This window comes from Chelonoidis abingdonii, chromosome 2 (genome assembly GCF_003597395.2).
Source record: "Chelonoidis abingdonii isolate Lonesome George chromosome 2, CheloAbing_2.0, whole genome shotgun sequence".
NCBI classification, from domain to species: domain Eukaryota; kingdom Metazoa; phylum Chordata; order Testudines; family Testudinidae; genus Chelonoidis; species Chelonoidis abingdonii.
In genome coordinates this window covers 258,613,144-258,634,811 of record NC_133770.1, presented here as the reverse complement: position 1 = coordinate 258,634,811, position 21,668 = coordinate 258,613,144, and the positions used below count along the sequence as shown (strand labels likewise).

Genomic DNA, 21,668 nt, shown 5'->3' with positions numbered 1-21,668 from the left:
AAATTTCTGTCATAGGAGAAAATAGGTGCTGTATACCAAGTGTATTGAGAGTAATCTGTCCCTGAAGACAGTCAGTACAATTCTTTTCACATTTGTCATTAAATGTTTGCACAGGATTAGATATGTTAATTATGCCACATGCACTACCAATAAGTGTCAACAGGAAAAAATAAAACATTGCCAGCAAGATGTTTCTGTTCTCAAAGGTAAAATTTTCTATAATACTACAAGCATCCCTTTTCCCATCAAGTAAAAAAACCTTTATAATCTCCTCACTTTCATCACTACACATGCATTTAATTGTGTTAATGTCTAAAATATCACCAGTTCTAGTAACACATGAACAGCAATTAAGGTACCAAACAATTCAGAAAAGTCTTTAAACATATTTGGCTACACCGATAATGTAATTAAAAAAATCACTATATAAACATGCACTGCATGTTCTTCTAGCTTCCACTACTTTACTAACATTCACTGTTAAGAATATTCAGCACACAATTCAACTTAAAGATGAGGTATTATTTCCGTGAAATGTTCCTTGTACAGTATTTAGGCTTGGAAGGATTAGATTTTTATCAGTAAGTGTAGGTAAACATTACACACACAAACCAACAAAAAGTATTTCCATCCATAATTGAAAACTTACAGATGATAGGGTAGCATTTCTTACTTTGCCTAAGAACTTATTAGAGTTTGATTAAGGCTATTCAGAGTGAACGTTTTGATTGTCAAAATCAGCTATGTGTTTAACAGTTATAAAGATTTAACTTTTTGAATCTTAAAATCTACTTTCAGTAAATAATTGTCTGACCCACCAATAACTTCTCACAACTGTTTTTCACTAGGTAAAAATAAAAAAAACTTAAACAAATATTTATATGATCCATCACAATAATCAAATTCTGCCACCTCTACTTGAATTGAAATAAGTTCAATTTTTGCTACATCCTTATTCCAATGTACTTTGGAGTCTATTTACATATCAATACAAGGGCATTTAGCAGTTTAACTGCCATTGGTAATAATAACTACACATTTAAAGTCTCCAAAAGATGACAGAAGAACTCTCTAAATGCATCTACACACACACACCAGTTTTTCCTATTGATTTTGGTTAAGATACAGGGCTGGTATAAAGTTAACATTGGTAATCAACGTGGTTCACTGAAAATTTACAAATCTAGGACTTAATCTTGAAGTTATATTCCTGTGAAACCAAAGGGATATTTGAATGGACACTAATTACATGAGTAAGACAAGCAAGATTTCGTCCTTAAAGATTTACTATTTATATTTTAATGTGCAACAATGTGAGTAATTGGAAAAACCTAAAATGTCCATTAAACACTTGTTCTTTGTAACTCTAGTTTTTGTTTCCTAATAAGGATGGAGGCTGTTAGTTAGCTTAATAATAATTTATTTTGGAGGAATATTGAAAGAGCGCTTTCAATATATTAATTAATAAGTGTGTTGCATCATTTGGACAAAGCATCTTAACCATCACCTTGATCATCCTTGCTAATACAGTCCTGTATTTCTTCCAGATAATAATGCAAAATTGTGTAAAATTATATGGTAGTTTGGACATAGTCTGGACAAGTATGCTTTAGCGACTAGACTGAGATTACCAATCTCATTTCACTTGTGATTCGACTAAATCTGAAACCAGAGATCTAAAGGTGAAAGGTTAAGAGTATTTTACTGCTTTATCTTCCACTACCTATAACCTTTTCAGATAATATTTTTGTTTACTGAGGGCTCATAGGGGGAAGGAGGAAGCCAGAACAAAAACAACAACCTGCCATTCAAATTCATCACTCTAGGCTGGTGGAGTCAATGGTTAAACAAAATGGCTGGCATAGAGACTAGCTGTGCGATTCAGAGCAGCAGCACCTTTGGAGGAGGTTGCTAGGATCTTTTCCTGCTGAAAATGAGATACAATTGAAACTACATAAACCACAAAGGAAATGGATTAAAAATCTTCACAAAAACAAACACAAGTTGAAAGATTTTGTTTATTTAATAAAGCTTTCAAGGCACATATTTCAACTGGATTGCAACTTCTACAGTAAAACAGATGTGATTTTTCAGTATGTTCTCCCACCCTCACAACTATGAGTTTTTATTCATTTACTTGGCTTGTAATGCTAGTGACCTATGCTGGAAAGCAAATTAGGGCATAACTACAGCTTACTTGTATGAAAATCCCTATTCAAACCTTCCCAGCAACACCATAGAACTTGCATTCTACACAAAAAGTGGGAAATAGAATAGACCTTTAGTAGATGACACTTTTTTTTTTTTGGTTTGGCTATTTCATAAGCCGGTCAGCAACTGGATTGCATGTTCAAACCAAAGTTTTAGGTTAATTATTTAAATATTTTTGCCTTTTTACAGGGATTACTATGGCTACATTTTCCCACAGTTACAAGACTCTTGTTTTCTATTTTCTTTAGCTTGATAACCCAATGCTACTGCGATAAAATTTTTTCTAATATATATACATAAAAATAATAATGAACACATAAAAAAAATCCTCCTGTTTTTGATTCTCCTAAAGCAGAATCAACTGAAGTAGCATCACTACTTAAAAAGAATGACAACACTTAACAATATTATATCACAGTTCAAAAAAGAGCTAACATGTCTATTCAAATGTATAAAGGCCAATGTGCTACAGGTGGGATTTATTTTCAGATATGTAGAATGGGCGTCAGCTGTATTTTTCTGTACGTATGTATTCTGTGTGTATGTATTCATACTATGTACTACTCAGTAGTATACATACGTAGTACTGCATAAAACACAATAGGCAGTCCATTGCAGGATAATTAAAATATTGTACGTTGAATGCTGTTATAAGGCATGAGGCCATTGGCTAAGTGACTTCAGCCACCAAGGAGTGCAACAGTCACCCTGAAATTCACTACCTGGAAAGCCTTATTGCTATTATGAAATGGAATTCATGAATGTTTAGGCTCATGCATTTACTAGGAATGAGACACAGGTATGACATCCCTGACAGTCAATCATAATGAACTCCAAGTGCATATGGAGTTCTAGAGTTATTTCAACATATTAAACACATCTAGATTCATTCTATCACACACAGAAAAGACCACTAAAAGGTTCCCACAGCTTCCAGTAGCTGAAGATAATGCATTAGCTTACTGTAGTGACTGGAAAGTCTGAAAAATGTTCAGTGCAGATACACATATGCACTTGTGTATTAACACACACACAGTGCATATTGTGAGTGGATTTTATATACAAAACACCCACACCCATTCTTAATATAATGGATATGTCAAGGCTATATCTGATATAAGGCTAATTACTATACCCTGTCACTCAATTATACTAAAAATCATTTTTCCTTCAGATCACCAAGCCCATTATTATTTTGTTTAATGGATTTATCTGAGCCATGGTTTCAAATAAAGTAGATAATTTAAAACATTGTCAAGGTTTTCAGGCCTCAAAAATTAGCACATCTAGAAATGAAGACTGGACTACAGATATGATGACATTTGCAACAACAAAGCATTTTGAAAAAAAAGATCACTCCAGAGTTGTTTGATAATGCAGCACTGTTAGTATAACAATAAATAAACCTATGTGCACAGAGGAAATGGTAAGCATACACATGCACCGTATTCTTGCTGTATATGCTCACTTCATAGAAATTGAATTCTTTGGATTTACATTTTTCCAGCAGACACAGCGGGAATGATTTTGCAGTCCTCAGGCAAGATGTCCATTTCTTTTGCAGTATTTTGTTTCAGGACTCCAAGATCAGGCCAAAAATATGATGCAAACAAACATCCATTATAGCAGAAGCACAGCAAGAAGCAACAAAATAAATTTCATAAATAGAGACTTCATTAAAAAAAACTGACTAGAATGATGTGGGAAAGGGGGCAAAATATTTTCTAAAATTTTGAAAAATTACCATGACAGTATACTTTTAATTCATTATATGCATATATTTAAAAAGTAGTTATCAACTGTTTTACTATGACTTCATTGTGTGTGTAGGGGGGGTTAAATAAAATTTGTGGCAATATTTTACCAAGACTAACTACATAATATCTATTAAAATGAATAAGAATATATTATCTAATGTGGCCAAATCCCAAAGATCTGCTCAGTCCAAATTAAAATCCTGATCCTGCCAACTTGTCCATGGAGGTGGACCCCTTTGTCCGTGCATTGAATTCAAATTTATGGGTGTTTTGTCTAAGTAAAATCTTCAGGATTTGGCTCATAAAAAAAAATGCTATACCTACACCCAGAAAATGTTTGAATGTGTGTGTAATAGGAATGCACATAGTTAAAGACAGTCCTATTAACAGAAAGTCGAACTATTTGCATGGTCTCTTACTCGGGATACTTTGATGGTTTCAAATGCTAAAAAATGAAAGCTGTATAACAACTTGAATTTAAATCACCCCCAAATGTCTGAATGTTTTCTGTATTTTCCAAAGTAGGTCCATCTAGAAGTTATTTAATTATTTGTTGTAATATTTAAATTAGACATTTTATTTCCATGAAAATTAGGATGATTCAAAATGAGAAAAACTAATGTAAGAATCATGGAAGACGGTCACACTTTGTAGAGACTGTAAAATTGACTAGTGCTCACATTTCCTTACAGGATGGTACTCTTGCTTGTTGAGCTGTAGTCCATTTCCAGTTTGGTAAACTAACAGAATGAGCATTCTGCATGATCCTATTTCGATCTGCAAAAAAGCCACTTTTAAAATAGAAATGTCTATTAATTCCACACATGGTCAATCTTCAAAAAGAAGTCTCCATGATTTTTCAAGATTGGAAGGATATCACAGTGTTGATTTTATACACAAAGTAGGATCTGTTCCAGTATACCCGAGTAAAATAATTCACATATGGAGAATAGTTCATTTTGATCTCATGACAAAATCGTCCATATTTAGACTGGGCATAACTGTCATCTTCATCACAAACCACCTATCAGAGGAGAAGAAATTTGTTAAGAGAAATCTAAACGCAGAACATATAATTAATCTTTCATTTCTATATTATACAATTCCAATAGAGATAACACAAATATACATAAGTGGCTGAAAACATTTCCCCCTATACTTTGGGGTTTTGTTTTTGTTTTTAAACTTAATGACTGTGAATTCATTAATGCTAGCGCTACATTAACAGCCCTGAAAACAAAAATCCTCTATAAGATAGAAGTAGAAAGCATGAGCAGTGCAGTGCAAAGTTATCCAATCACCCTGTCAACCAACTTCAAATCAGACTAGCAGGACGCAACTCTGGGGATAAGAAAGAAATTCACTTTCCAAGACCAATTAATTCACTGACGCCCTTACAAAGACTGAAAACATGGGTGTCAATTACCACAGCCCATGAAAGCTTATGCCCAAGTAAATTTGTTTGTCTCAAAGGGGGCGGGTAGTAATCAATCGATCTGCGAATCGACACCCGTACTCCACCTTCTCAGGAGGAGTACGCAGCATCGACGGGGGAGCCACAGCAGTCGACTTGCTGCCGGGAGGACGGCCAGGTAAGTCAAACTAAGATACTTCGACTTCAACTACGCGAATAGCGTAGCTGAAGTTGTGTATCTTAGATCGATCCCCACCCCCACCCCCCCAGTGTAGACCAGCCCTAAGGTGCCACAAGTATTTCTCGTTCTTTTCACAGCCATGAAGTTTATTCAAACCAGTCATCCTAAAGGCAAAAGGCTTTACATCTCATTATCCGTTCCTTAAGCCATCTAGCCTTCCCTTTTCTTCTTTAATACAGCCTTGCTTTACACACACATCTATAGCATTGACTAATACTGAGCAAAGAGTTACAGAGACCCGCCGTCTTTCCCGTTAATTTGGGGATAAGTGAAGTGAATGCCTCACTCTCAAGTTAGTGACACAAAGTTAATTAGAAATAACTGTTGACTAAGGCCATGTCTACCTTACAAAATTATGTCAACCTCAGCACACAGTCACACCAGTTATTAAAATCACTTGTGTGCACATACTTGTGTGCACATACTTGTGTTGGCGGTGTGGGTCGTCGACAAGAACATTTGTATGGATTGTATTGTCAGTGTGGGGCATTGTAGAATGGCTCCTGGAAGCGAGAAACAGTCAATGTAAGCAACGCAGTGTCTGCACGGACACTGCGTTGACTTAATTACACTGACCATAACTCTACACTGCTCGGAGAGGTGGTGTTACTGACGTACACGCACTTATGTCGACCGGAGCCAAATTTAAATGAATACACTTCCACAGCTAGGTCGATGAAGGAACCTTACGTTGTCCTAACCGTCATAGTGTAAACCAGGCCTGAACTATCAAAAGTTTTTAAATATTACTTAAACAGAAAACTTTGAGCCACACTTGTATACTAGTAAATCAGTTTAATTCTAATAAGCTATGAGAATAGGCTATCACAACTTTTTAAAAACATGGGTCTACCATGATTTATTCCTATCACGTTGGCCAGTTAAGCCATTTCAAATAGTTTTCTGCTGCATAAATGTTTAAACTGAGCCTCCAGCATAATGTGGACCAGTAAAGATTCAGAGAATATTCAAGTCAGAGAAATTTAAGGGGTGTAAGGTAAAGGGAAATAAAAAGTACAACTCTGCAGAGAAGTTCATCTTCCTCTTCTTGCTTGCAATAGCCATGGACTAGGTAAATCAACCCTGAACCTACAACCTCATACAATTTAAAAAGTTTAACAGGGCCACTGAAAAAAAGTCAGATTCTTCATTTTGCACAATTCTATGATTTTTTTGCCTTCTCACTCACAAACATAGCATAAATCATTCAACCCTGCTTGCTCTTTGGCCACCTGATCATGTATTTGCATTCCTGGCAATGAAGAGTTTATAGTCAAAGAATAAGAAAAAGTGAATACAAGATAAGATGTCGGATAACAGTTCAGATAAAGGCAAGATGTGGAAATTAGTGATGTGAAGGATCCTGCAAAAGGACTGCTGAAGAAATGGGATTTAGGAAAAGATTTGAAAAAGAAAGGTGCTTGACAGATGAACACGGGAGAGTTGTTAACAAGCAGAGGGTGAAGGTGTGCAGCTGATATCTGGTCTACAGTTAAAAGTTAAGCCAATCTAAACACTGGTGTAGACACAAGTAGGCCAACAGAATAATTATTTTGCCAACCCAGCTACCGCTGCTTGGGGAGGTGGATTACTTATGCTGATGGAAAAGCCCCTTCCCCTTTGCAGTAGGAAGCACCTACACTACGGTGCTGCAACCCTGTAGCTGTAGACATGGCCTGAGAGCTGGAAGAGAAGAAAGAACAATTAGGGAAAAGGATTAGGTGAGGCGTAGGGAGCCAGACAGGAAGTAAGAGAAAATGGAAACAGATTAAGATGGGGGCAAGATCACACAGAAACTTGAAGGTGAGGGTAAGGAGCTTGCATCTGATGAAGTAAGTGAGGAAGCAGATGAAGGGATTCAAAAAGGAACAACACGGTATTCTGACGCCAGTGCTAGGAGAGAAAACAGATTGTAGCTGTTGTTTTTTTCACAGGAGCAGAGGAGAAAAGTACATTAATCAAGGCAAAAAATGACAAAGGTGTGGACAGTGGTTTTACAGGAAAGGAAAGGAAGGATTTTGGTGCTATTAAAAATGAAGAACTAACAGGACTTAGCAAAAGACAGGAGAAGTGGAAAATGATGAGAGAAAAATCAAATATGACCGCAGAACATGAAGCCTGGGAGACAGGGAGGACAGTGCATTTGTCACTTATAGAGAAGGAAAGGATTAGAACAACAGATAAAACATTAAGTGTTGGGAAGACTGAATTTGAAGTGTCTGAGTAGCTAAAAAAATAAGAATGGCCATACTTGGTCCAACCAATGGTTCATCTAGCCCAGTATCCTGGTCTTCCAATAGCAGCCAGAGGAAATGAACAGAACAGGGCAATTACTGAGTCACAGTTGATCCCTCAAGGTCGAGGATGATCTCTTTCACGGTTTTTATTTTTTATGGGTCCTTTGGTGTCCAATCCTTGAGCCGCAGGCTTGTTAACAGAAATTTCAGATAGTGTTGGAAGTCAGCATTGGGCCATGATTGCTGCATGACAGTCATCTGTCCTCTCTTTTTCTGGCATTTTTCTGTAACCAAGGCAAGGTGACTTTCCTCAAAAATGGATATTCCTTCATGGACAAATCTTCGCAAGTTATTCCTATCCTGGGCTACTATCTCCCAGTGTGTGGTGCCAATGCCGCATCATCTTGAGGATGCCTCCAAAGCATTTCTTTTGGCTTCCCCATTTCCTTTCCCCTTTGGTAAGTTGGGTGTACAGCAATTATTTTGGTAAGTGTACATCACGCATGCAAACACAATGCCCACTCCACCTCAGCTGGTGCTGGATAATCAGGGCCTCAACGCTGACGATGTAGGCCTCTGTGAGGACACTGACATTAGTGCAGCACTCTTCCCACTTTATGTTGAGGATCTTCTGAAGAAAGTGCTGGTGCTGGTGTTTCAGGTTTTTCAGGTGTTTTCTATAAGTCACGCAAGTTTCACAACCATCGAAGAGAGTTGGGATCACCACTGCTTTATAAACTAAAAGTCTTGTGTGTGTTCTGATGTTGTGATCGTTGAACAATGGCGAGACAGTCTGCAAAAGACAAGGCTGGTACAGCGGATTCTGTGCTGAATCTTGATGTCTATGTCCTCTCTCTGTGAGAAAGGCTGCCAAGATAAACAAACTGTTCTACATTTTCCAGTTCTTCTCTGTCAATGTAGATCTTCCTTGCTGGGTCTGATGATTGACCAGGAGCTGGTTGTTGAAGAACTTTTGCTTTGCAGTCAGAGGTTTAGGGACACCCAGAGCATGGGGTTGCATCCCTGACCATGTTGGCTAATAGCCATTGATAGGCCTATCCTCTCTGACCTTATCTAATTCTTTTTCAAACCCAGTTATACCTTTGGCCTTCAAAACATCCCCTCACCATGATTCTACAGGCTGACTATGTGTTGTGAGAAGAAGTAATTCTTTATATTTGTTTTTAAACCTGCTGCCTATTAATTTCATTGGGTGATCCCTTGTACCATGTTAAGGGTTAAATAACACTTCTCTATTCACTTTCTCCACACCACTCATGATTTTAGAGACCTCTATCGGATCCTTCCTTCGTCATCTTTTTTCTAAGCTGCACAGTCACAATCTTTTTAATCTCTCCTCATATGCAAGCTGTTTCAGACACCTTTTAGTATCAAAAGCTTTACATGTGATATATCCTACATCATAAAACGAATATGAAACCAGTGAGGCAAATCCAGCATGCTTTTTTATGAGATTTTCTCCTCATGTTTCATATGCCCGTATATAAATATACTCCTTGCCGTCTTATGCCAATAAAGCAAGTCACACCATCAAGCAATCATAGTTTTAGAATCTTTTTGTGCCGCAGAATGATCATAGCAATTTTTTTTCCTTTTTATGTGGGTAGAGAGTCACCCCTATATGCTGGCAATCTTGGACTAGTCTTCATTTTGAAACTGGACTATTGCCATTATCTTGAGTATTTCCCTTTAGAAGGTGACTTTGTTTTCTCTAAGATCCCTCTAGGTCCTGCATAAATCAAAAAGTAATGTTTATAATACTTAACATAAATGAAGTAGAGCTTGTATCTTTTCCCAAGAATGCAATGCAATATTAGAAAGAGACAAAGTTTATATATATATTCCCTATTTAAAAAGAGAGGCATCAAAATGAGAAATGACAGTAGTAATCCTCCTCTTAGCCTTGACCAAGTTTGGCTCTATCATACACACAAGTGCATTGGAATCTCTGTCCAGGCCAATACCTATTAAACAGATTCTTAAACGTTCTTGGGAAAGCCAATAAAGAGACAAATCTTTCAAACTACCACTCTGTCTACAACCTCTTCTTCCTATGCAAAATCAGAAGATGGAGACAAATGTCAGCATCACATATCACTGCTAACATCCCAGACTCCTCACTATCAGTCTTCAGACTAAGATACTGCATGGAGATGTCTTTAGTAGCCACTGATGATCTTCTTATGGTTCTCGATAGAGACCAAATGTCATTCCTTATACAATCAGCCTTTCTGCAGCCTCTGACAGTTAATCACACGATGTTGTTGACACATTTGTCAGGCTTAGCTGGAGTGAATGGAGCAGCAATATGATGGGTTTTAATCATGCCTCTAAATAGACCCAGAGAGCTGTAGTAGGCAGTTGTCCTCTTCTCTGACAGTTGTCACATGCAGAATTTGAGAGACACTAATTTAGTCTCTGCCTCCTCTTCAATCTTTATAGGGAGCAAAGAATCCTGTGGCACCTTGTAGACTAACAGACGTTTTGGAGCATGAGCTTTTGTGGGTAAATTACATCCGACGAAGTGGGTATTTACCCACAAAAGCTCATGCTCCAAAACGTCTGTTAGTCTATAAGGTGCCACAGGATTCTTTGCTGCTTTTACAGATTCAGACTAACATGGCTACCCCTCTGAATTTTTATAGGAAATCCCTTGGTGAGATGACATATGCATGGTTGGCATCAATGAGTGCCTAACATTCAGTTTCCTTCCTTCTTCTCAACAAACAGAATTAACAGTTACAAAGATCTCTTAGTGATTTAAAGTGATTAGAACTGAGATGAAGAGCGTCTGGCTTAAATTGAAACCTGTGAGACTGAACTAATATACTTCAAAATGCCAATGATGCTAACTTCTCTCCTTGTTCACAGTAGTATGAAGTCTCAGTCTTATTGGACTCATTGCAAATCTTGGACACCTGGGCAGCAAGAGTGGCAAGAAATGCTTGCTTTCACTGCCAACTTGTCAGTAAACTATGTCCTTTCCTCTCAAGGATGCACTCATAGTGATCCATGCATTTGTATCTTCTGAGTCAAAGCCTGATCCTTTTCAGAGCAAGTTGTAAGACTCACTTTTGGAAAGACTTCTCACTGAAACTGAAGATACGAATAGCCACTAACTCCCTCTAACTCCACCCCCACCCCCACCCCCAAAATAAATCAAAACCAAGCCCTACCAACAGAGTAAGCAAGAGTTACTAAACCTGGAAAAGGCAAAAAGCAGAATCCATTATGAAGAAGTCTAAGCAGATTTTAATTCCCTATTTGGTGCTCATACTTCACAGTGGTATCTAACGGCTTGTTTACCTAAAACATTGTAACCACCATATTTTAAATACCTAGTATAGATAGAATAAGTTTATTGTAATATGTTAGCTGGTAAAGGTGACCAAGTTAATGCATTACAACACAACTTTGCTCTGTCTGCACTAGGGTTTTAAAACATTTTAAAAATACACCTTATATCATAGTCGAGATACACCTAAGAGGACATACTCTACAGAACCTCTTTGGGAAACTTTGCTAGTTATTTTAGATATAAAAATTATTCAATTGTATAGGCTTAGATATTTTAATGACTGGTGGGGAAGCAACATAGTTAGGTGCCAACATATCAGAAGGGATTACTCAGCAGGGCTAAGGAACAACCTGGGGGAAAGATCAGATATTTCAAAAATTTCAAAAAGAAGGATGTTCTCAAAACAAAAGCTTAACATTCATTAAGATATTTATCAAGTCCAGACTGCATGCTAACTGTAACTGGCAAAACAAATATTCCTGTGGCATTAATTTCATTTTTCTTTAAATTTAACTAATTATTTTATCATTCAAACATTTGACTTTTTCCAGGTGCTACTTACATGACCATTAGCAATATCCAGTAAGTCTTTAACCCTACATCCTTTCACAGGTCCAGCCTCATTGCAAATTGAATCCTCTATAATTAGGTAGGTGGCTTTGTAGGATGTGAGTATCTTATAAATATCCTCAGCAGATCTTTTTGAATAGATTTGATAAATCTGTAGATTAGAAAATATTTAATACAAATTAAAACCATGGAAAATTAAATGCATATTAAATACATCGGGTAATTGGGAATAAGAAGTCACATAATCATCAAATTATAAAAAATTATTTAAAAAATATAATTGTATAAATTTGCTATTCAATACATTTCCAGAAATATCTAAGGGTAAAATATGTTTTTGTAAGTGAAATGGATTTCTGGAGACTAGTCATAAGGTTTAAAGTCTCTGGTGCACTAGACATTTGTCAAGAGCATTTAGCAACTATAGATTACAATCACTGGTATATGACACTACAGGATTTCATGAATAACCCTTCAGGCTTCTGTGACTTGTTCTCAAGATAAGGAGGAGGAATCGTAAAAGATGAGCCTCAGTGTCAGTCCTTTAATAGGCTAGTATTTTCAGCTTATGACAATTGTTGACAGCAAAAGCTCCACGGCTGATAAGATCATGGGGAGCTGAATGGGAGATGTTGTAGACTCTGCTATAGTTGAGGTCTTGGGCTGCTAACCTGGTAACATTGCCGTAAGAGGCTGGGAAATCCTGTTTTAACAGCCTTTCCTTCAACAGCGGAACTCTGAAAATCTATTTCCACTCTGCTCCCAGCTCAGCCCATCCTCCCACGCAACTCAAATACACTTAATTTCTTCATCTTCACATTTGGGCCGATTATTCTTCAAATGAAGGAGAAGACATATGGTTAACTTTGGAGTCCGTCATGTGCTTTTGAAGTCTGCTGGTGAGTTCCTAGAGAATGAGACACTGCTACTCTCCTACTATACTTTTGCATCACCCTCAGACAGGGAATGAGGAACCTATTTAGAGTTCTGATCTCAATTTCCTTGCAGAATAGTCCCTGTGGTAATAGTAGGTGACTGGGCAAGTCCTTCTAAACAGAAAACTTGGAACACTTTTTTATCTTTCATGGCTGCACTCATATTCTGCACCAGCTACTGACTACTACTATGGAAGTGCATGGCTAAAGACTTTGGAAATGTCTGCTTAGATTCTGTTTTTTGGTGTCAGGAAAAACAACTTATTGGAGATCAACAGGCAAGAGAGGAATGGAAGGAAAAATAAGCCAAAGGGCACCTGAAATTATGTGAAGCAGTCGATTCCTGTTAAAAAAATAACATTACTGGCAAAATGCAGTTTCTAAAGTTGTACTGAGACTCAGGGCTTGGCTACATTGGCACTTTACAGCGCTGCAACTTTCGCGCTCAGGGGTGTGAAAAAACACCCCCCGAGCGCTGCAAGATGCAGCGCTGTAAAGTGTCAGTGTAATCAGGGCGGCAGCGCTGGGAGCGCGGCTCCCAGCGCTGCACGCTACACCCATAAGGGATGTGGTTTACAAGCAGTGCTGGGAGAGCTCTCTCCCAGTGCTGTGGCTCTGACTACACTCACACTTCAAAGTGCTGCCGGGGCAGCGCTTTGAAATTTCTAATGCAGCCATACCCTCAGGCCTGGTCTACACCTAAAACTTACGTTGACCTAGCTATATCACTCATAGATGTGAAAATGTCACACCCTCAGAGATGTAGCAAAGACAACCTAAGACATAATATAGACACCAGTAGGTCGACAGAAGAATTCTGAGCTATCTCACATGGGGGTGGATTTACTATAGCGACGGAAATACCCCTGCTGTCACTGTAGCAAGGGTCTATGCTACAGTGGCATACCTGCAGCTGTACTGCTTTGGCATATGCAGTGTAAATATACCCTCAGCATTTACTGGTAGTGAGAAGACAGAAGGTAACAGTGTCCAGGAGTTAAACCCAGTAAAATAAGAAATTCTCTCTCCTCAACCAACCGCTTAACTCTTAAACTCTCCAATTTATTTTTCTGTTATATTCTCAAACAAGACTGCCTGGCACCAAAATAATTTCTAGAGTTATTCAGGCCTACCGACGTTTCACTATTCTGAAGCCAACTGTTTACATAGTAACCTCGGGCCTGGACTACAACACAATTCCAGTACGGATGGTCAAAGTAGATGTCAATTGTGCTCCACGGTTCGGTTCAGTTAAGTAGCAAAACATCTTAATTGAAAGATGTTTGTCTTAGACTCCAGTGATGGAGGTCTGTTTCTGCCGAGGAGTTCAATTGGTAGCCCAGAACCATGTCAGAAGCCACAAAGTTAGCTCTTCACGTCAGCATTTTTATAATGATCCAAAAACCCTCTCTTGCAATCAAGGGAAATTAATTCATGGGATATAGAGGTGAATACATAAAATGAGGACACACTGCATACTACAATACTAGAAAGTGTCATAAATTCAGTGACTTTACTGGGTCTGAATATTGAATGATTCTAGATGGGGAAAAATTATAATCCTACACAGGTGCAGGAAAAATTAAATCACTATAATCTAAATTAAATGGATCCCAAGAATTTGACCTACCTTGAATTTACCAAATAACCAGACACATCACATACATATACATACAATACCAGTATACAAAAAGTGAGATTTTTACTGTTTTGGAAATGAGTTAATATTATTTTGCACTCCTGTGTACTCATTCGTGGGAGAACTTAAGAGCAATTAATTATACCAGTGCGTCCAACTTGAGGCATAGAGGGTTATTTTGACTCTTCCCTTTTCCTCACCCCACACATCCAGGCACTATGCGAGTCCTGCAACTTCTTTTAAGTCTTCCTCTTAGTATGACCAAGATGTGTCCTTTTCTTTCCATCTCCACAGCCAAATCTCTCATTCTGGACCTCATTATATCCTGCCTTGATTACTGAAACATCCTCCTCTCTGGTTTCTCAAACACATGCATTGCTCTTCAATCCAGACAAAATGCAGTCACTAAATTTATCTTTCTTGCCCACTGATATGATCATACTTTTTCAATCTCTCTTTTTGTTCCCCAGCCACTCTTACATCAAATTTAAGGTTTCTGACACCACCTTCACAGTTCTATAAAACTCCGTCCCTCTTTACTTATCTTCTTTTGTCATAGTTTACACTGACCCTCAATGCTCTTCACTCAGTGTTTTTGAGTGTTCTTCCACACAGTCTTCTACGGATGGCAAAACCTCCCTGAGCTCATCAGCAAATCCACAACTCTCCGAACATGTCCCTCTTAAAACCCACTTCTGCCATGTTGCTTATGGTGAATCAAGCTGCCATGTATGTAATCTATTATTGTTACCCTTCCCCAACCTCTGTGTACTTGTCTATCTTTAGAATGTAAACTCCATTGTTCTTTAATGTTTGGAAGGCACCTACCACATGGTGGGCACTAGTATACATAAATAATAAAAATTTCTCACCCCAGATGGTCCGGGAAACAAGGGACACGGAACCTGAACTCGGATCCCATGTTGGAACTCCAACTCCACAAGACCATCAGGTGGCCTTCACTTATCTTCTTTGACATGTATAATTTTCAATGCTCCTACACATATTAAGCACCTCAACTCATTTTCCACATAACGAATGAAGAATGAATCACTGATACCACAATACATTTTTGGAATCAGATACTCACATTCTCATTTCTTTGTAGAAGATCAACATCATTATATAAAGGTAGACTTGTCACCATCCATCCAGTACACAGCTTAATCATACCCATTAGCTGTGGACTTCCAGCAAACACAGCAGCAACAGGAGCCTGTCTTCTGCAAAACAAACAAACAAAACCACATCACTTCCTGCATTTGAGTACAAGGACATGTTTTCTAAAACAATATTTTATATCAATTCTAACACCCAAGTGAATCTTATAGCCTGCTAAGGTAAAAATTCCAGCTCATGAAGATACTATTATGCATCTAACTACACATTTAACTGAAATTACTCCTCTTAGCAATCAGCTATGAAGTGGCCTAGTAGCATGATCAAAGTCCTTTGCATTGTTAGGTGGAAGCCCAGGCTTATTAGGAGCATGAGCTGATTAAGAAGGCCTCCTGATGAAGAGAGTAGAGAGAAGGGTTGTCTAACTGCCATTCACTTCTGCATCATTTAATCCATTAAACAGCACTTGGTCCTGAAGGAACTGGGATCCTTGTTTTCTGGGCTGACAGGAGAATGCCAAGTAGCACACACGGGAATAGGCGAAGGAGGAAAAGAAATGTGGCAATAACTATAGAAAAAATGGAAACTACAGAACAAGAAAAGAGATGCTATACATTTATATACACCTAGCAGAGCTCCTATAAAAGAAATACAAATTTTTATATAAAAGTAGCTCAGAAGATGTATTCAGAAAATGTCTCTGTTATTTTACCTACTTATCGACAAAAAGCAATTAAAAGCTTCTGCAAGTCCCACCACACAACAAATGTTTTTATATGTTCTGCCCTGGCAAGGTTTTATTTTATTTGAAGATGTACTGGTAAAAGACATATATGTGTTTAGACATCCTGACTATCAAAAAAGGTCACACAAATATTTAGCAGGCTCTAGTTCAGCAGTGGGCAACCTACAGGCCACGAGACAGTTTGTTTACATTGACCATCCGCAAGCATGTAAACAAACTGTCTCATGGCCTGCCAGCGGATGCCAATAAAGATATTCAGTTATGAACTGAAAAATTTCCATTTTCATTAAAAATACTAAGAGCTATAAAAAGTGGTAGTCAGATTATTCTTTGTTGAGCATATCTCAAAGCAATTCACCATGTTTAATTATGTACTTGATGTGTAATATATGCAGGCTAATGCAAAAGTCATTAGACACTTGGCATGGTTCCACTTGCTGCCATAAAGATCCACAAGGGTGACAAATATCCTACACTGCTATTAACAAAAAGAAGAAATTGGTTGGAACATCATAATTATCAGCCTAGTCTTTTCTGAAGACGTACAGTTAAAGTCACTAAACTATTTGAACACAGGAGGCACAATTCTGCCCTCAAAGGCACAAATTCTAGGAGCATCAACAGAACAGATGTTGCACTGGGCAAAGGCCAAACAGGGCCTGTAGTCCTCATTGAGAGAGTTTATCTGTAAAAAGAAATTATTTTTTCTTCAAGTAAGATTCAGTTGTACTCTCACTATTTGTTATGACTAAGGCTGTGAGTTTGCCACAGAGGTCACGGATTTCATTACTTCTGCAGCGGCTGGGGCACGGCAGCCCCTGCGCCAGGTGCACTGGCCATTGCTGGGGTAGTCTCAAGCCACCATGCCCTCAGCAGCAGAGTTTGGATGTGGGAGGGGGCAGGGGATTGGGGTACAGGACAAGGTGAGGCGGGCTCTAGGCGGCACTTGCCTGGGGGGCTCCCCAGAAGCAGCGACATCCCCCTCGCTCAGCTGCTAGGAGGAGGCATGGCCAGGCAGCTCTGCATGCTGCCTCTGGACAGAATGCTGGCTTTCTAGCTCTCATTGGCTGGGAACTGTGGCCAGTGGGAGCTGCTGGGGGCAGGGGTGCACCGAACTGCCTGGCCACGCCTCTGCCTAGGACGGAGCCAAGTGAGGGGGATGTCACCACTTCTGGGGAGCCCCCCAGCCAGGTAAGTGTCGCCCAGAGCCTGCCTCACCCCATCCCATGCCCCAGCACCCTGTCTCCTCCCACACCCAAACGGAGTCTGCTGCTGCTGGGTGGGGGAGGCATGGAGGCAGGTAGGTAGCGTGCCGGCCCCATCAGTCTTCCCACCCTCAGCACCAGCAGGGGTCCTGGGACACACGTCGCTGCTTGCCCTCCCACCTCCAGCACCAGCGGGGGTCCCGGGCCACACATCACTGTCTGCCCACCAACCCACCCCCAGCACCAGCAGGGGTCCCAGGCCACATGCTTCCACCTCCCTCCATCCCCAACACCCAGGCTGCCCTCTCCCAAAACCTGCGGTGGCCCAGGGCAGCCCCCCACCCCACCCAAGTTTTAGTCACAGGTATTTTTAGTAAAAGTTAGGGACAGGTCACACTGGCTGTGAATTTTTGTTTACTGTCCGTGGCTTTTACTAAAAATACCTGTGACTAAAACGTAGCCTTAGTTATGACCAACAAAGCTAGCCATGGACAAGAATTGACAGCCTCCTGGTCAAAGTGGAAGTCTTGAACCAACTACATTACATTATTGCTTTACTTAAATCTCTTATTCCTTCCATCAGTAGTGTTGATTCTGCCAATTACTGAGCACTCTGGCTCTGATACAGCTAAAAATGTAAGTGGTTATGCACCTTGCAGGATCAAGCCTGATATTTGTCTCCACCAATGTTTTTTTGCAAATAGCTATTACAAAATTAGCATCTAAAGAACTAAGAATATAACATTCAACAACTTAAAAGTTTTTCAATTGGCGATTAAGGTTGGTAATTAAGTTATATGAAAGCAAGTCACATACAATGCAGGAGCTGCTTCTGCTCCCACTGAAGTCAATGACAAGTTCCTATTGCTTTAAATGGAAGTAATATCAAGCCCATAATCCCCGTCTTCTTTCTCTTCCCAAATCACATAATCAAGTATGGAGGGAAAACTCAGATTAATAACTGGATTTTGATTAATAACTGTAACCTATCATTTAAATAATCTTCTGTACCAAATGACTGGAGGATAGCTAATGTGATGCTAATTTTTAAAAAGGGCTCTAGAGGTAATCCTGACAATTACAGGTCAGTAAACCTGACTTCAGTACCAGGCAAACTGGTTGAAACCATAGTAAAGAACAAAGTTGTCAGACACACAGATGAACATAATTTGTTGTGGAAGAGTCAACATGGTTTTGTAAAGGGAAATCATGCCTCACCAATCTACTAGAATTCTTCGAGGGGGTCAACAAGCATGTGGACAAGGGGAATCCAGTGGATATAGTGTACTTAGATTTTCAGAAAGCCTTTGACAAGGTCCCTCACCAAAGGCTCTTAAGCAAAGTAAGCTGTCATGGGATAAGAGGGAAGGTCCTCTTATGGATTGGTAACTGGTTAAAAGATTAGAAAGAGGGTAAACGTGCAGGTGGCAACATTGCAGATATAACAAAATCTTTGTCTTAAGATTGTTATGTACCACGCGCACTGTCAGGAAGAGCTACAAAAGGATCTATCGTCAAAAACTGAGTATGACATGGGCAACAAAATGGCAGATTAAGTTCAATGTTGATATAAATGCAAAAGAATGCACATGAAAAATCAACTTCACAGGGCTAAATATAATCAAGACTTTAAGGTCAGAAGGGACCTTAGATCGTCTAGTCTGACCTCTGACACGCTGGCGACAGATTCACACACTCCCTCCTGTATCCAAACCCTAACCTATGTCTGAAGCTATCTGAAGGTCCTTAAATTCATGTTTAAGACTTCAAAGGTGAGAGAATCTCCAGCAATGATGTGCTCCATTACTGCAGAGAAGGCGAAAAACCCCCGGGCCTCTGCAATCCTGAGGAACGTCCTTCCTGACCCCAAATATGGTGATCAGTTAAACCCTGAGCATGTGGGCGAGACTCACCAGCCAGACACCCAGGAAAGAATTCTCTGTTGTAACTCAGATCCCACCTCATTTAACATCCCATCAAAGGCCATTGGGCATATTTACCACTAATAGTCAAAGATCAAATAATTGCCAAAATTAGGCTATCCCATCATACCATCTCCTCCATGAACTTATCAAGTTTAGTCTTGAAGCCAGATGTGTCTTTTGCCGCCACTGCTCCCCTTGGAAGGCTGTTCCAAAACTTCAGTCCTCTGATGGTTAGAAACCTTCGTCTAATTTCAGGTCTAAACTTCCTGATGGCCAGTTTATATCCATTTGTTCTTTTGTTTTTATAAAATGATAGGGTCTAAATTGGCTGCTACCACTCAAGAAAGAGATCTTGGAGTCATTGTGGATAGTTCTCTGAAAACATTCACTCAATATGCAGTAGCAGTCAAAAAAGTGAACAGAATGTTGGGAATCATTAAGAAAGGGATGATAATAAGACAGAAAATATCATATTGCCTCTATATAAATCCATGGCATGCCCACATCTTGAATACTGCGTGCAGATGTGGTCGCCCCATCTGAAAAAAAGATTTATTGGAATTGGAAAAGGTTCAGAAAAGGGCAACAAAAATGATTAGGGGAATGAAACAGCTGCCATATGAGAAGAAATTAATAAGACTAGGACCTTTCATCTTGGAGAAGAGATGACTAAGGGCAGATATGATTGAGGTCTATAAAATCTTGACAGGTGTGGAGAAAGTAAATAAGGTAGTGTTATTTACTCCTCCTCATAACAGAAGAACTACGAGTCATCAAATGAAATTAACAGGCAGCAGGTTTAAAACAAACAAAAGGAAGTATTTTTCATACAATGCACAGTTAATCTGTGGAACTCCTTGCCAGAGGATGTTGTGAAGGCCAAGACTACAACAAGGTTCAAAACAGAACTAGATAAGTTCATGGAGGAAAAGTCCATCAATGGCGATTAGCAAGGATGCACTGGGATGGTGTCCCTAGCCTCTGATTGCCAGAAGCTGGGAATGGTGACAGGGGATGGATCACTTGGTGATTACCCGTTCTGTTCACTTCCTCTGGGGCACCTGGCATTGGCTACTGTCAGAAGACAGGATACTGGGCTAGATGACCTTTGGTCTGACCCAGTATGGCTGTTCTTATGTTTTATGATAAAATATGCTGTTATTACTCAAAACAAAAACGCCTTGAGCAAAACAAAAAAGAGAGAGACATCCAGGAACTCACACTTACTTTACCCACATCATGAGTTCTACTGTATCTGAGTCATAAAATTCTTGCAGTTCTGAAAGCTCTGTCATTATCCTAGGAAAATACTGAAGAAAATAAACAGAAGTTTATTATATACCATGGTAAGCCCAATGTGATCTCTCATAAACACTGTAACTTTAAATATAGCAATAAGAGTAATCTGTAGTCTTTACAGTCACAAAAGAAATATTGCTACAGATGATCAATTAAAGTCTAATAAAACTGTTCTATATTTTGGTCCAAATTCAATGTTTTAGTACAAAGGATTTACACCAGGAGTGAATCTGACCCCTTATATAAAAAACAAACAAACAAAAACAAACAAACAAAAAAAAACACACCACAAACTTTTTCCCTTTGGTTTTTCAGACAGTAACTTGAAGCATACAATAGTAAACTAAATTGCAGTTGTCCCTCAATAGGTAGGTCTAACAATACTATGTAATTTAATCTAGTAATGCATTGTGTTGAAGTGTTCTGCTGTTCCTCAAATGACCCCAATGCAATTCTCTTCAGTATAAAATTATGAAAGTTTCTGAGAGAAAAATTATTATAACATCTGGATCTTTTTAATATTTTGCAACTTTGTCTCCCTTTCCTTCAGTTCAGTTCTATGGTATAATGACACAAACTTCTTAAACTGGATTTGCAACATATGGAGCCCTGTAGGTGTTCAAACCCTTAAGAGTCTTGTTAGAACAATCTGAAGTACAGAATTCCCCAGTCAACCGAACAAATTTTATTTACTTTAAATAGATTTATATCTGACACCTTTTTTTTTTTTTTTTTTTTTTTTTTTTAGACATTATAGCTTCTCAGAGAGCCAATCTAAATGCACTGGCAGCATATGTGAAGTCAGAAGATGTGTAAAGAAAGTGTTACTCTACTGTTATACATACCATTGTATCAGAATGTCAATAATAAACCATTTGAATCAGATGTTTGTACCTTAAATCACTAAGGGACCATCGTGATCTAGTCTGATGTCCCGCACATTGCAGGCCCCAGTACCTCACCCATCTACTTCTATAATAAACCCCTAACCTCTGGCTGAGATACTGGAAGTCCTCAAATCATGATTTAAAGACTTCAAGTTACAGAGAATT

At 38.9% G+C, this 21,668-nt stretch overlaps 1 protein-coding gene across 1 annotated transcript in view; it reads right to left on the bottom strand.

Moving 5' to 3' along the window:
- Positions 1–2,000: 2,000 nt before the first annotated feature.
- Positions 2,001–21,668, bottom strand: part of DPY19L4 (dpy-19 like 4) — a 52,635-nt gene continuing 32,967 nt past the window's right edge. Inside the window, exons 16-19 of the mRNA XM_075063111.1 lie at positions 20,545–20,627; positions 15,414–15,546; positions 11,742–11,900; positions 2,001–4,992 (exon numbers count right to left, since the gene is read on the bottom strand). Coding sequence (XP_074919212.1) covers positions 4,828–4,992; positions 11,742–11,900; positions 15,414–15,546; positions 20,545–20,627 — 540 coding nt within the window. The 3' untranslated portion in view covers positions 2,001–4,827. The remainder of the gene's footprint in view (positions 4,993–11,741; positions 11,901–15,413; positions 15,547–20,544; positions 20,628–21,668) is intronic.